Here is a 16331-nt window from a genome sequence, read left to right as displayed (position 1 = left end):
ACAAACCAGCAGGAGACTGGAACGGGAAACTGGTCTGGGGAGGGGGAAGATGCTCAGGTGAACGAACTCTCCAGTTCAGCTCGTTGCACAAGCAGCTGAGGAGGAGCTGGGAGGAGGGAAGAGAGCCCAGGGCAGAAAGGACTGTTGAAGGAACCCGCTTACTGCCGTGACACAGGCCCAGGGTACAACCCACGCCTTTAGCACAGTATTTAGTATTTTTCGTTACATCCTGACGGAGCAGCAAGAGGACACTAGTCCCAACCAGTATTTTGTCCTTGCTTTCTTGCCATATGCTCTCCAGAGCAGGGATTGTTTACTCCTGGGCTTGGGAAATCCTTTGTGAACATATACTAGGCTGTAGAAACCCTCTTTAATAGATGACTTTTCACTGCCTTACTCAGACAAAACTAGAATTCTTCCTCGCATGGAGCCTTAGTATGACAGCTAGTCACAGGTTTTAAAGAAATCTTAAGGTACAGACACCATAAAGCTATATCTAAACCAAGATGCTCAAAAATAAACTATGGTATCATTATACATTACTTTCAATTTTATCATAGAAACCCAGAAGTGTTAGTGCAGGCTACTTAAAATCTTAATAGATATCCTTTACAATGTTTCCCCTGTCTCTTTCATACTTGATTTTATTCCTGATATTCTCCATAGGTGAGATTAGACAAAATCTTTGCAAGAACTGGTGGATTCAGTGGAGTTGTACCCATTGACATAAGCAGAGAATTCTTCTAATATGCTGTATCTGAAACAGTATCCTACGTACTCTGTCAGTGTCCATCTCTCTGAATTAGATAATCTTCTTTCTGTACATTGAGATACACTGGCTTCCTCTGAAGCTATTGCAAAAATTACAAAAGCAATTTGGAAAAAGCACAGTTAATGCTGTTCAATCATTCTAAAAACATTTCCCCAGATGGTTTACACTTGAAATGATTCCTGACCTTGATTAAGTATATTAGTATGCCAATTCCCTGACAGTGCTATACCGGCTAAATTACGCTCCTCTTACTGCTATCTCTTAGGTCCAGATTCAATTGGCTCACATCTCTCTCCTCTGCAGTACTAAAGGTTTTGTTCTCCTTGTTATCTGGGTGAACATTTACATTTTGTTTTCAATTAGTGGGAATAATACGTTAATACTAATTTTTTTAAAAAGAGAAAAGTATTTTGTGTATTCAGTGAACAGAAGAGTGTCTTCAGTGTCTGAACTGAGACTACAAGAAATCAGTTTAACTTCCTAGACCAGTGACCAAGTTTATATTTTTCCAAGGACTTGCAATCTCCAGCAGCGCAAAGACACAGAATGGTCAGGCTGAAAGATGAAGAATAAAGAAAGTCGAATGACAAAGCTCATCTCAAAGTTCAAAAAGTCTGGTTTTGCCCAAAATGGAGAGAGAGAAAGAAAAAAAAAAGAAAGAAAACCCCACAACCTTAAGAATATAAACAGTTGGGAAAAAAAATCTGGCAGCCTTTGAGCACCAAGTTGACTTAAACCCATGGGGACGTGAAACTCTCTAGCCTTTAGTACCACTCATAGTGGTACTAAAGTGGTACATACCACTCTAGTACCACTCATACCGTGTTACTGATCTTTCCTAACGTCAATACACATTTTTTTCTTGTTTCTCATCGTCAATATCTAACACGTCTGTTCTCTGCAAATATGTATTTTCATTTGAAATCCCAAATCAAACACTCCTCCAAACGCACTGCAATAAAAAAGAATCAAGTGACCTTTGAAAATATGGTCCGGTGTCAGAAATGATTTTAAATTATTTTAAAAGGTTACAGCATTCTTACCCTCCATGGAAACGTCCTCGCTTCTGCTCCTGTTGAATGCGGATATTCTCCAGTCTAAGCGGGCTTGGAATAAAGCCAATCTCGCAGCCCTCCTTAACCAGCCTTCCTATCCACCAGTCATTATTATATTTCTGGAACACAGAAAGGTTACTGGCTTCAGTTCAAAGCGCTCCGTGGCCGAAACTCCCTTATTTTGTTACCCGCAATCCTGAACTCCATACCGGTCAACAAAACCAGACTCACGCTGACATGTGAATGCTGGACAATCCGTCAGAATTTAAGTGAAGTTAAAAGGTGCTAGGCAATATTTGGAAGGTTGAGGTCTTCTTTGTAGCCAGAGAGTGGAAAGCGGCGCTATCTGTGGCAGTACTGGGTTATCTCTTACCTGCCCCAACACATCCCGCTGTGACTCTTCCTCTGATGTCCCCAACTAAGGTGCTTGGTGTGATGGTCATTTAATGAGCCAAACCAATTTCAGGTGAACCAAGGCCACCAGAATACCTCAGAGAGGCCACGTAAAACATAAAAATAACACCTTCAGATCACCATCAAACTCATCATTTTTGGTTCCTTGCAAAAGCCAACACCAAAGGTCACCACCCACCACGATCATTTTTCCTTCTTCCTTTCCAGGTACTTGTACGGATGTCATTAACATGTTGTCCCTTTGCAGAAACCTTATGTGCTGGAAAAGGTCTACAAACACCATTCTAGAAACCAAAATACAGACAGACCAACTTCCCCAAGACAACATAGAAAACTTACCAGCTCCAGCAATAAACTGAACCTGTTTCTGGTTAACGCTATGGTAGAGCTCTAACCAAAGTTGTGACACTGCTCTACAACTGAAGTTTTCATTGTGCTGCTGCCTAGAAGTAGCATGCCTATTTGGAGGCATACACTTCCAAATTTATGACAGATGAAGAAAAATTCACCTTCAGGAAGAAACTTTAATATGTACCTGAACATATAAAATTTATTTTTATCATTAACATACATTTTTTCTGCATTACTGACAGCCAGGCCTAACTTTAATGATGGAGAGATGAAAAGCGGTATCATAGCGGAAATCATAGTGGAAAAGGATTTGTTGTAGCTGGCTGCCAGCAGAGCGGAGCTTTTGAAGAGAAACATCTGAAAACCTTATACTCTGCTGTGCTTCATTAGGTACTTCAGTGTTCAAATGAAACGTTACTTTTCACAACAGACCTTCAAGTCATTAAAACCAGCACGAGTAAAACCAATTCTGTCTGCATGCCTTGAGGAAAAAGTTATCACAGAAATCTCCTCTTAAAAACGATCAGTTCTCTTGGCTCCGTATTCTCGAGCACTTGAGTTCTTGCAGAAGCACAGAAATACGACGCCCTAGCTGTCGAGGGTACAAGAGTGCCTGACTGAAGTCTCTGAAACATACAGAGCCTCAATGCCTTTGAAAAATAAACTACCCTATTTATTAACCCATACATACACACAAATACGAACATCCACAGCTACGGGAAATGCAATCCTTACACCATCACCCTGAAAGCCTGTCCTCTTTATATAGCTGTTATTTATGCAAGAGGTTCCATTACTTTATCATTTCAACTTTTTAAGTGTCTATTCTTCATGCTGTTATGATTCTGATTTGGACAATGTCAGTAAGCAAAGCTTAATTTTAAATACGTTGCTTCTGCTAAAGTCAACAGAACTACTTACATTCTCTAAAACAGACAAATACTTCAGGATTTAGCATTCTGCTGTTGTAAATCACTGAAATCAATCAATGGATTTAAACCACTGTCAAGCCTGAATCCCATGAGCATTACCCACGCTATTTTGGTTCTAAATGTAGGGCTTGAACATGGGAGTCTTTCTTCCATTAACAGGTCATGGACCTCTAAGTGATGCCTCTAGACATGAGATCAGAGCCAGCGTTACGCTGAGAATATCTGAACAATACGAACAATAACAATGCAGCAGGGAACGCGGGGCTATTTGCATTAGGTCATTACCTCCCATATGTTATTCCTCGTGTTCAGCATGTGGGAGGACTACAGTTCGTTCCCATTGGTTGCCATGCCCATGATTTCTCCTGCATCGTCAGTAATTGTTGCCACTTCATCTTTTAAGTAAGCACATAATGTATAGTCTTGTAGGAGACAGATGAGACATACAAGACACATTCTCAATATAGCAACTCATCAGTTACTGCTGGCGTTTCATCCTGTCAGCAGACTGACCTTACTTCTTACCTAGTTTAGCACTATTCTAAAATCTGGAACCATGCTTGTTCTAGCCCAAGCAAGCCTGCCAGATAGTTGAAAAACAAATTCTGCAAAGCCTTTCTCCATGCACCTCCAGATTCCAGCACGGGGAACCATTCCTGAAATCCTACTGAGTTACAGGCACAGCTTCAGGCAAGCTGAAGGTTTCAGAGTTAAGAAAGAAACTATGCTAAACCCTTAGCAGAGCTGACAAATACCAGTAAGCCAGATGGCTTATTGTTTAGTGGTGATGTGATCCTAGTCATTTACAGCTTGGAAGGAGACTCACAGAATGCCAAGACATGGACTTGGCCACTTCTTTGGAAAAATGTGCAGGGCAGCATGATAGGAGCACATTCAATTCAATCACTGGCCTGACAATAAAGGCAGCCACATCCCAGGGAAGCCAAGATCAAATACTTGTTTTAATGGTGATGCAGAGTTACCTGAACGGTCACACAGGACTATGTATGCTAGAAAGATAGTGTGTCAGGTAGGGTACACTGCTGGTATGGATGCGAAAAAGGAAGGCAGGTGAGAAAGTGGTCTGAGTGCTGGAATGGATGCAGCTGTCTGCATTCCACTTTGGGTGCCAGCAAAGGACCTTTTCCTGATGGGAAGCAGGTTTAGAAAGTGGCGGACGTCCGGGGAGTTCAGGTGTGGTGCTAGACAGAACAGGACACATTCCTGGGGGACGAAGAGGCGGGGCAATCCCCCAGTTCTGCGTGCAGAGACAGCCAGATCCAGACTCAGTGCCCCACTTCCTCAGCAGGGGTTTAAGGACTCTTCCACACATGAGAAAACAGAAACATGAAAAAAAGATACACACACACAAAAAAAAACCAAACCCATGCAAAACAATCCAAATCAAACTTCCAACCGTTTGCAATGAATTGAGAAAAGGGAACGAGGGATCAACTGCCTCTCCCGTATCCTTCTCAGGGAGAAATCTAAAGCAAACCCTTCTGTTCTACCACCAATCTCTGCTTCTAGAGGTGCAGAAGCAGGTGTGTTTTCCTCCTAAAAGTGCTCAGTCGAAGGGAGATCAGTGCCCTGAAGTGATGATGGACACTTGTTCAAAGAGAGAGACAAATAAGTACTGAACACCCTTAAAATAAACCCAGAATGCAGAGATGAAAAAATGTTTTTGCAAGCTGGAGGCCTGTGTACAAATCTACAAAACAACAGGGGTCTATGCAAATTTGGAGGGCTCACTTCAGATAAAGAATTGCAGAAAATATGCTCAACATGCAATAAAACGTATTTTTCTCTATCAAAGGCATACTCAGGGACCATTTGTTCCCATTCCTTTTTCCTTATTTTTGTACCTGTCCTCTTCAATATTTTCTTTTCTTACTGTACTATTCTAAGTCTTATTTCCTCCCTTACAAGCCTATCTGGTGCTTTATGAAGACCTGGTGTAACCTGGCACTACTCCACTTTTTGGTCAATAGAATCCCTTTCTATTATGTAATCTCTGATCCATCACAAATTTCATTTGATGAAAAGAATCTGTATCTACCACGTTGAAGGGGATTTAAATTATAGCAAGGTATTATTTCCTTCCTGTGACATGAAAATCCAACAACAAGCTGGTGACGTCAAGCGTTTAAAAAGTGCAGGATAACCACCCCAGGGTGCTGGAACTCTAAAAAGGCTGAAGTACCGCCCCATCATCATTAATCAGACGGATGTGCTGTGCTCTCCTGCCTCCACTCGGCTCTTGGCTCGCTTTTCAATCCAGTATGGCTCAGCCCCGACTGTTCAAATCCCTTGGCATGTAAAAAGATTCCCTTTCACATTCCCTTTTACTACTTCTTGATTTTACCTCTTTAATGTGTAGGAAGTCCTTGGCGTCAAAGGAGATGGCAGTGCTTGGGACAGGAACATCTTCATCCAGAGCTCCACAGTAACTCACATTAGTCTTAACAGCAAATGCTACTGGTTTGGACTACAAACAGAAACACACATCACAAACAGCGGAAACTTTTCTGAATCAAGGACTGTATCAAATTACCAAAAACCTAGCAGAGGTCATTGGCCAAACACATCAAAATTCCGACCTGATAATTTCACACAAGCCAGCAGAGTTCAGCTCACTAGAGAAGATCCCTATTAACAGGAAAATATTTATACCATATTCCCCCAAACATCTTGTCTGCAGGTAACCTGACTCAATTGCCAACCTATTTCAAAAGGTAGCAGCATCATTACAAACCAACAGTGTGAATTCTAACACTAGGCAAAAGATAAACGCCAAGTAACTTAGTTATTATTAAAGTTGAAAAGAACACACCTTCGCCCTTTCGAGTTGTATAGCTGCTTGTTGTTCTCTTTCTTGGCGGATTGCTTCCCTGTCTTCTTCCAAAGAGACATCAGAGTCTGAAGGTCTGCTTGTGTACGAATCTGCTGAGCCCTGAAATTAAATGCACGTCACTAAGAAAACATATGTAAGAAATAGAAACCCCCTCCCCACTCAGATTCATAAAATACTTCTAAAATATTCATTTCTTAATTTCTTTGAGTGGGTTTTATATATTGTTGCCAGCACGAAAAATCTGCAGAATTTAGCAGAGAAATAACCTGGCTTTACCGATCAGGTGCACGAAGCCAAAGACAAAAATCCCATGAAAAACCTCTCTCTTTCCACTTTCAAATAATCTCTTCACTGACACAGTGAAATACAGCTCAGTTGTGGGCACTGTCCAGAAATCTTTATAATATTTAAATCCTGTTTGACAACCTTAGATTCAAGACTGTCAAGGGCTAGGTCACATGAAGTATAATTAAGGTATAAAGCTTGGTCAGAATCACCCCTCCTTGTAAATACAGTACCATTGTGTAAGTACTTCCCTCCCTGCCGTGGCTGCCACTCACATAAAGCTTTGTTCTGTCCTTCAAGAGGGAAAAAGTGCCAAAAGTCACATTATTAAAAGCTACTCAACAGGGCAACCCAAAAGCTGTACAATGATACGAAACGAAAACCGCACATACAAGCAGCAGCAGAATACAACAGCCTATAAGGCAGGAAATAAGGTATGGCCGCTGTTAGATTTTCTGTCTGGGACATTATTGAGGACGCCTGGCAACATCTGAAGTATGCAGTGGCTCCTCTCTTCTGTCTCCAGCGTCCTACGCAGCTGAGCTTCCTGTTTGCGTGGAGCCAACTGAAAAACAGGGCTTTAATCTTCCAAAACAGACAAGGTAAGGTAAAAGGCAATGTTTACTCATGATGAATCTGAAATATCCATCCCCCTCTCCAAAATCTCAAATGAACACTCAACTCATCATAGAACCCTTCCAACTGAAACAGTCTATTCTATTCTATTTTATTCTAATGGCCCAGAAGCCGAGCAAGCCTAGGGCTTGAACCTAGACTTCCAGGAGCACCGAGGGAGGTGCGTAGGACTGGGTGTTCATACAAAAGGCAAAGTAAATTTTCACTATAGGAGGAAATTCCTACAAAGATCTCAAAATCCTAAAGTCTAGGTCTAACTTCCCACTCAAGGTAAGTGTTGAACAGGAAACAGATGTCCCTTATTGAGCTGTTTCCCCAGCAAATGGAATTTTTACTAATAATTAATACGTCTGTCTGGTGAACGATGGCTTTTGCTTAAGCCAGACTCCAGCCTTGCAGAATCCTCTTCTGTTCAACACGGCATTGAGTGATTTGTGGTGGGGTGGTTAGTCTGCTCCCAGCAGGGAGAGGTCTGCGTTCCACCCTCCCCAGCCCGATGCAGGTGAGACGCAGCCACCCTGCGCTCCCCAGCGGGGCTGGCAACAGCTGCCAGAAACGTCGGCATATAAAGTTCAGCGTAAAGAGCTGCATGGAGTTTGCATTGTCCTCTAACTTTTTAACTTACATATTTTACATGTCTTAGGAAAAATAACTAGACAAAACCCCTTTCATAAAAAAAAAAAAGCAAACTTCAAAAGGATCAGGATAATGCAGAGCTGCAGAAGGATCCGGCCCCAGTACTGTGCTCAGGAGGAGGAATACACAGCAACGTCTGACCACTGCTGAGAGACGCTCTTTCGGTGTTTAAATAAGGGAAAGGAGTAACGCACTGGACTGTGTATGCTGTATTTTATTACATAACCAGTGTAACAAATAATTTCTAAGTCATCACATTTCTAGCAACAAATTGAAGACATATACATCTATATATCCCCATAGAGCACCAAAATCTGTATCTCTATACGTGTTCCAAAAGAGCCATTCTACAGCATTATGTCTTTCAAACTTTCTTCCTTAAATTGATTTATATCCTGCAGCACGGAGACACATATTCTATGTAATCTACCACAGAAGTCAATGTTCTTACTCTCCATGTGAACGAAGATATTCTTAAATATTGATGTGAGTACACATCCATTAGAAGACTGCTGGCAATGAACCACTGATGAGCATATGCTCTCTTCTTGTCACGTACTCACAACTTGGCCATAAGCACGGTGCTGTCACCAGGGAGGGCAAATTTCCTCTATGTCAGGAACAGGATTCACGTAATGTGAGCTAGCACACAGCGACGATTTGAACAGACCAGACAAACTCCTTCCCAGGACAGGCGGCTGCCCCGGGGAAAGGGCAGAGCAGTCTCAGCAGAGACCCACGCGTCTGGGTCCTGAGCTGGAACAAGTCTCACATCAACAGGCTGAAAACCAGCGTTAGCCACTGGCAGTGGCACAGCTTTTCCGAGGTGCGAAGCTGGACGTGCTGCTCTTCCTTCTGCTTCCCTCAGGATGGAGCAGGGAACTGGCCAGGCACTGCACTGGGCAAGGTGGGCACCAAAGATGCCTCTCGTGCTGCCCAGTGCCTCCCAGTTACTCCTCTCTCCCCGTCTTGGGGGCAAGATTAAAACTTCAGCGACCAAATGCATCTCCAACAGAGGCATAAGAATGTTTCTTCCCTGATCAAAAGCGAGAGTGCGAAGCGTGCCCGCTCATCCCACCGGGGTGAAATGGGAGACCTCCTGCCTGGCCTGCTGCTCCAACCCCCATCTCCAGTCAGCACCTGAAGGAGAAGTCTAGCAGCGGGAGACTGAATTTATATGGTCAAATATTCTAGTCCTAAAATTAGAGCCTGTCCTTCAGACCAGACTCCGCATTGTTCAAAGCAATTAGAGAAAAAAAGGAGAAAAAAAATAGAGCAGGAGTTGCAAAGACAGACCAAGTTTGTGGAAGAGAACAGCTTATCATTTATTGTCCACTAAACACTCTGAAGATACAAAATGCTTTAGAGCTGCTGATCATCACATTTTTTAGTTACAGACAACAACACTTCAATAGCAGCAGAAAGGAAGAAGGAAAAGTAATCACACTCTCCAAATAATAAATCTAAAGGCACAATAATAAATACAAATAATATACTGCAGTAGGAATGGGCTTCTTTCCAAGATTTTAGTCCTACCTGGCATAATAGCCTGGAGGAGGAACGCACCACATCCCGGCATGCCTGAAGCCTGAGACAAAGCCTCTACTGCTGTCATCGGGAGTAGCAGACACTGTTCCTCACCCACGTGCTCTCTGACCATGTCATTTCCCCCTTAATTTTCTGGGTACTGAAAGGTGGACGAGAACAAGGCACAGCACACATCACTGACAGGACAGATAGCAGCATCACGCACGTAGGTGGATCGCAGAAATCATCCGTGTGGGGAAATGGTGAACCAAAAGTGCACAGGCGCATATCTATATATTTATTCAAGTCCTCTGGATACGATTTAGCGTAGCTCTGTAAGGAAATTTCATAGAAATAGATACCTATGCTGGATGCACAGTTTCCCATACTGGCTTTTAGTGGTATATGTTTGAGCACTGACCTATTTAATGCTGTCAGAACAAAGCGGTCTTAACCAAAGTAGCTGATACTGCAAGGCTACCCCAGGCTGCTAATCACTGCCTGTACGCCAAATGATATGGACTGGTACAATCACAGCCGCATGATCCCTTCTCTTGCAAGTTATGCCAAATAGCAAGTGGCTTATCTGAAAGATGCAGCCCCAGGACTGTGACTCACATGATGCCGAGCTGCAGCATCACACTGAAAACAAGGCACGGTTCTGCAAATAGCAGCAAGACGGACAGAAAAAGCAGCCCGAGGTAAGCAATGAAAACTGGTATTCTGTAACGTACCGTACACGTGGAACGCCGGGGTCCACACTCAGTCAGAGCAGAAGACCAAGCAAGATTAAGGTTTACTTTTCTCAGCTCAATCACTGCCCTGCACTGAGCAAGAGCACCCCGACTACTGGGTACGGGCACGGACCATCGCAGGCATCTCACTGACGTACCCGTCACCTCTCATGCTTCTGCTGACACCACCCTCCATTTCTGCACTCAGCTTTCACCGGCCAAGATCCATCTGTAGTGACACTGGACTCCTGGCAGCAGCGACTTCTACTCACAAAATGGGACTCAGAATCTGATTATAGCTTCCGGGAACTACAATAATACAAGCAGTCCATAAATTAAAAATAACCCCCGTTATCCTTAGAAGTCCAGCTTTTGACTGTTTTTGAAAACCGTGCACAGACAAACGCATCACTTCTTGTATTTAATTAACTTAATCGGTTCTGTTTAAAATTTTTGATTGCAGATCAGAATATTGACAGCAATATTGTGCCATATTGACAGAATATTGTGCAACAAGCCAACACGAACACCCCTGCCTGTACAGCACCAAGCCCAATGAAGTTCTGGCCTGACAGCTCCTGTTTGTTGAAACTGCAATAGATGGGCTGATACTAAATACTAGGATGCACCCAGGCCCTTGTCGCAGATGGGAAAGTATAACTCACTGCCTGACCAGACAATAAAAACAAGCTTTTGTTAGTAGTCTTAGGGAAGTGAGAGGAGAATAAAGAGGAAAGAAGACAGCCCCCTTCTTCTCCTGTGCATCAAAACTTTATCAAAAAGACCCTCGAATTTCTTTATTTTCCTATTGCTTACAGCAGCAAGCTGATAGTTTGGGGCATATCGCATATGTCCACAGGTTCACGTTTGCACATAATACTCAAGGACCAATTATCACACTAACTGTCACCCAACCTCAACCTCACCTCCCCCTGGGAGACAGAGGAACTTTGTGAAGTGGGAGCATATGCGACGAGTTCAAGCGCACACCAGATTTGACAATTTGAAGGAAACAAGCTCTGCTAGATAATTATATTATTCAAGGCAATGAAAGACTTGTTTCATATTTCACAGCCTTTTAACTTTGGGCTTCTGTGAATTCATTTTTCTTGCAATTTATTATTTATTTTCTCCCTCATTCATTTTCCTCTCTCATCAATTAGTATAATTCAGTTTTGACAAAAACACTGAGGTCGAAGCGATCCCAAAAATGCTTGGGAAAAAGGGTAAAGCAGAAAGAACAGTGGGTCGGTTTATTCAGCAACTACAAAATGATGGTAAATCATCAGTCCCTCTTGCTCACTGACTGACTGGTCTTACGCTTGAGACTGCTAAAAGTTAAGTGCTGCGGTGGCTGGGAAGGGTAACACGATATTCCTCATGAACATGGTGTTTCTATGCCTCAGCCTGTTCAGGGAGAAAACCTTCACACGCATCCTCCTCCCGGACACTACAGACACCAGCCAGGTCCAGCCTTCCTGCTCGCTGAAGAAAAGAGCAGAAGAAAATACCAACTTTTAGCTGTTATGGTTTCAGAAGGGGGAAAAAAAAATAAAGACTTCAGTGAGGCTGCAAATAATTTTTGTTCCCCAACTGCCATAAATATACAGATCTGAATTGCTCTCTATCCAGCCATAACTTGTAATGCTCTGTCATATAGCTTGTGCAATTAAAGCACCAATCCATTAGGAGCTCCAATAAGCCAGATGACAGGCAGTCTCTTTTGAAAAGATTTAGGGTGCTGCGGAGTCCATCGCAACCCAGAAAGCATTTCTGAAAACACACTCTGCTCGGAGAAAAAGCCTCTGCCTTATCCATTAAGCAAGACAACAGGGCAGCATTGTCTAATTGCAGGCATCCTTCTCCGACAGAAGGACTGGCTATGGGCATTCCGAGCGCGTCTCTCTCTCCAGGAATAAGCAGACATTGAGCACACGTGGCAATCGCTGTGCTTAATAAAGCATACGTGCCACTGAAGAGGAAAGCCCGAGTATCTGTGTTCATACGCACGCGTTGTTTTCAGCAGAGAACATGAAAAATGTCTTTGCAACAACAGAGAGTTCACTTCGAAAATCTACAGCACTTTAAAATGACAAAGTACCAGGAGCAGCAGCACACCTCAAGGCAGCCAATTATTTTGAATGGTTTGCTGGAGTTTGAATAATATCAGAGCTAGGGACAGCAGGAAACACTTCAGGGGAAAAAAAATCACTCCTCCCCCATCCTGTCCTTCCCTCTACCCACCTCTCCTCCTGTGCCTCCTCTTAGTTCCTCCCCACAACAGGAATCCCACTTGGTACCTTCAAGCTTCCCTACAGGTTTTTGGACGCTCGAGGCAGTTTCACCTCCTGGTGAAACCAGGGATTCTGCCCCTCTGCCCCGCTCTGTGAGACCCCCCTGCAGTGCTGCCTCCAGCTCTGGGGCACCAACAGCAGAAGGACACGGAGCTGTTGGAGCGGGGCCAGAGGAGGCCCCGGAGATGCTGGGAGGGCTGGAGCCCCTCTGCTGTGGGGACAGGCTGAGAGAGCTGGGGGGGTTCAGCCTGCAGAAGAGAAGGCTCCGGGGAGACCTTCCAGCCCCTTCCAGGCCCTCAAGGGGCTCCAGGAAAGCTGGGGAGGGACTCTGGAGCAGGGAGGGGAGCCGTGGGACGAGGGGGAAGGGTTTTACACTGACAGAGGGGAGACTGAGATGAGATGTGAGGCAGAAATTGTTTGCTGTGAGGGCGGTGAGCCCCTGGCCCAGGTTGCCCAGAGAAGCTGTGGCTGCCCCATCCCTGGAGGGGTTCAAGGCCAGGTTGGACGGGGCTTGGAGCAACCTGGGATGGTGGGAGGCATCCTTGATTCTAAGACACAGCATGCAAAGGCCCCAAAGATCCTAAAGTTCCTGTCCTGATGTTGGACACAGAGGTTACACAGCAGCCTAAAGAGCTGAACCAGAGGTCACTCCAATGCTTTTAAACCCAGTCAGGACCTCAACTCCAAATTTTTCAGCAGACATCCAAGTGTGCGAGCACACATACAGCACGATGGAGGTTTAAGAAAGCAATATTGTACAAAACAAGATTGCTCATCATTGTTTAGCTGTTTTCTACTGGAAAACAGATAAACATGGCCTTGTAAAGCACAATGCGACTTTCTCCTACACGCTGTTTTTCGCACTCAGCCTGCGTTGTCACATCCCTGTCTCTGCGAGGTTGGGGCCAGCCAGCAAAATCCACACTGAAGGCTGGCGCACAGAAGCCCTGCTGCACAGCAAGCCTGCAACTTTTGTAATAATTAGTAAAAGAAAAATTTACATTTACAGATGGATGTACAGATAGGGAAACTTGTCTTATGCTGCAATTTGTTCCACATCGATTCCGATGCATTATGCTGACACTGCATGGCAGAAGCAGAACCGCACTGGTTGGGAGGAGCTGCAGACTCCTACGTACCCCGGAGGAGAGGGACAATACAGTGGATCTGGCTTTCTGCGGTGGTTTTGTTGCTGTTCTTGTTTTTAACTAATCATGTTACCAAGAATCAAAGCATCAGAAGTAGACTTCTGGGTGCAATCTTGACGTGTCCTTTAATGTCCAGCTCATTCAAATGTCCTTATATAAAGCTGGACACTGTAACTTGCGGATCTCTCCCCAATCTCTGATCTCCAATTCCCACAAAAGCAGGGAAGTGCCCCATTTAGGACCGGAGCTGTTGTTACAGCACTGCCAGGAAACACTAAACTTGCATGCAAAAATGCTGAAATTTCATTTCTCAGCTAAAACATGGAATCGTGGAGATACTAGCTACTACTAGTCACTTTGGCTGGATTAAATACATACTATCATGGGGCTCGAATTGCTCTCAATCCAAACCATATTCCAACCCAGACCAGGCACGATTACTCACTTTACCTGAGCATCAAAAGCGAGAAGAGTTCACTCTAAACCAGTACCGTATTTGTTCTAGATGCATTCAGTACGTCTCTTGATATTAAGTTATTTCATGAGTACTGTAACCAAAAGTATTTTGTATAAAAGCAGGCAGGAAGCATTCTTCCTGCCACATAGATGAAATCCCAAGATTTCATTCTCCCAAAGCAGAACAGAAAGCTGCGATCTCAAAAGCCCTGGTGCAGCTAAAGCTCAGTTCAGTGCGACACGACCTTGTGCATGCTGCCTGTTCCAGCCCCCTCCTACCCACAGCACCGACCCATGCCCGCAAAGCCCCTCTGTGCCCACCACCTCTTGGCCAAACGAGTAATGTTTTCCGTATGACAAACACTGCTGGCTGTTTTTCAGGATATGTATTTAGAATTATTTATTCAAGTGTGATACAGGTCTTTAAAACTACTCATTTACAATACTTCTGAACTTGGAAGGTATGTGCATGGACATAATGAGAAGACTCTTTTTTACTACCAGAACAGCACACGCAGGTAAACGTTCAATATAACCCCATCAGAGGAGTGGTTCTTTATATTTGCCATATATTGCAAGGTTTAAGCAACTCAAGATTTGTTTATTGATATTATTACTATTATTAGATTGTTTTCCTTCATTGCTTTGTCACTTCTTTTCCATTGCAGTCATTGCTCCATTCATTCATCCACTTTAAAAAGAATAATAAAACCCCATGCAATTGTTTACGCTCCCATCTTCAACAATGAGCCACAACAGCCTGCTCAAACGTCAGCGTGATTGGGGATGTCAGCACTGCTCAGAAACAAAAGATATCTCCTAAAGCCTGCTTAACTCCAGACCATAGCTCTGTCTCTAGCTGGCGCTGAGGTATCTTCACGCTCCGACAGTGGAAGTAGCCAAAACCCAAAGTAGCTCCTCGGAGAAGGAAGGCTGATTTAATTAGCAGGAAGGTGACATTAGCCCATCCTCTACCTGCACACGAGACGGATTCATCAAGAACCAGAGCCCCAACCTGAAAAAAGACCGAGTGTCCTCAGTCCTCTGCAACTCTCAGCGAGAATCGAGGTCGACGCATATCGCGCATGAGGCCGTGCACCTCCTTAACAACTTCCCAGGAACTCGACAAAGTTCTTGGCAAAGCAAAAGGAGAACAAAAAAGCACAGTGCTGGCTGCAGGGCCATATGCTGCCATATGCCACATGCGCTCAAGGAATGATGGCTTGTGGGTTTTTTTTAAAAAGGGAAGAACTATTCACTTTAGATGCAGTTCACTGCAAGACCCAACATACACCCCATCTCTCACTGGTCCACGTGCATCGTGCAGTCCCTCTGCACAAGATTAGTCTCTACGCAAACTAGTCATAGTGTCTGTATTGTTCCCACTGCCTCAAAATGCAGGTTTAACTCACAGGAATTACTACTGTAAGCATGCCACAAAGATGGGTGTTACAGAGTGAAAGTACTAAGATATTTTTACATTGCAGACTTCAAAAAACCCTACATTTTAAATAACAGTGGCCACTACTGCTGACCACAGTTGGTGCTCACCTGGTCTCAGCACTCAGGGCAGGCAGCTAAATTTAATTACTGGGCAGGTGATGTAATTAAGAAGCAAATACAAACCAGTGGGTATCTATTCATTTGGCACGAAGACGTTACTGTGCTGCAATCAGAGTCGGGGCCAGAAAAATCCATGTTTGCTAGAACAAGCCCAGTGCAATACTGCAGAGAGGTCCTACCTATCCTAGGCACGGGAGTGAGACTTCGGGGGGGGCCCGAGGCAGGAGGAGCAACCCTTTGCACTAATGAAACCAAAGGGGTTATTCCCACCCAGAAAGAATTTGCAGAATGAGGTGCAGAGATTACACTTGAAGCACAGCCCCTGTTTTGCTTTTAATATCCTCTAGAATTAGTAATATCCCCCTAGAATTACAAAAGCTGTTACAGCTCTTGTAATGTGAAATAACAAGGTCCATCAGAGCTGTAGGAAAGCATTTTAGTGGGACTTTTTCACAAATTCACATCTATGTGACAATGTGAATGTGCCATTGAAAGTCCAAACAGGACAAGGTTCAGCTCCCAACCAAATCATTTTCCTGCTGAAGAACTGACACACACACAAGGCAGCTGCATAACCATTCTGCATTGAGTTGCCATTTCAGAATTAAATGCTCAGCAATTATTTCCTTCTATATGTTTGGTAAATTTATTTAAGACAACTCATTAGGTGTCTC

At 43.9% G+C, this 16331-nt stretch overlaps 1 protein-coding gene across 5 annotated transcripts in view; it reads right to left on the bottom strand.

Annotated features, from left to right (window-relative positions):
• Window positions 1-16331, bottom strand: part of CACNB4 (calcium voltage-gated channel auxiliary subunit beta 4) — a 100621-nt gene that overhangs the window by 23901 nt on the left and 60389 nt on the right. For all 5 annotated transcript variants that reach the window (XR_010071876.1, XR_010071875.1, XM_063340307.1 and 2 more), the window contains 3 exons: window positions 6358-6477; window positions 5890-6012; window positions 1816-1946 (listed from right to left, as the gene is read on the bottom strand). Coding sequence is in view for 3 of the 5 variants with exons in the window: in XM_063340307.1 (XP_063196377.1) it covers window positions 1816-1946; window positions 5890-6012; window positions 6358-6477 (374 nt within the window). In the remaining 2 variants the exon portion in view is untranslated. The remainder of the gene's footprint in view (window positions 1-1815; window positions 1947-5889; window positions 6013-6357; window positions 6478-16331) is intronic.

The sequence above is a fragment of the Chroicocephalus ridibundus genome, chromosome 7, assembly GCF_963924245.1.
Source record: "Chroicocephalus ridibundus chromosome 7, bChrRid1.1, whole genome shotgun sequence".
Taxonomy (NCBI): Eukaryota; Metazoa; Chordata; class Aves; order Charadriiformes; family Laridae; genus Chroicocephalus; species Chroicocephalus ridibundus.
This window is presented reverse-complemented; position numbering and strand designations above follow the sequence as displayed.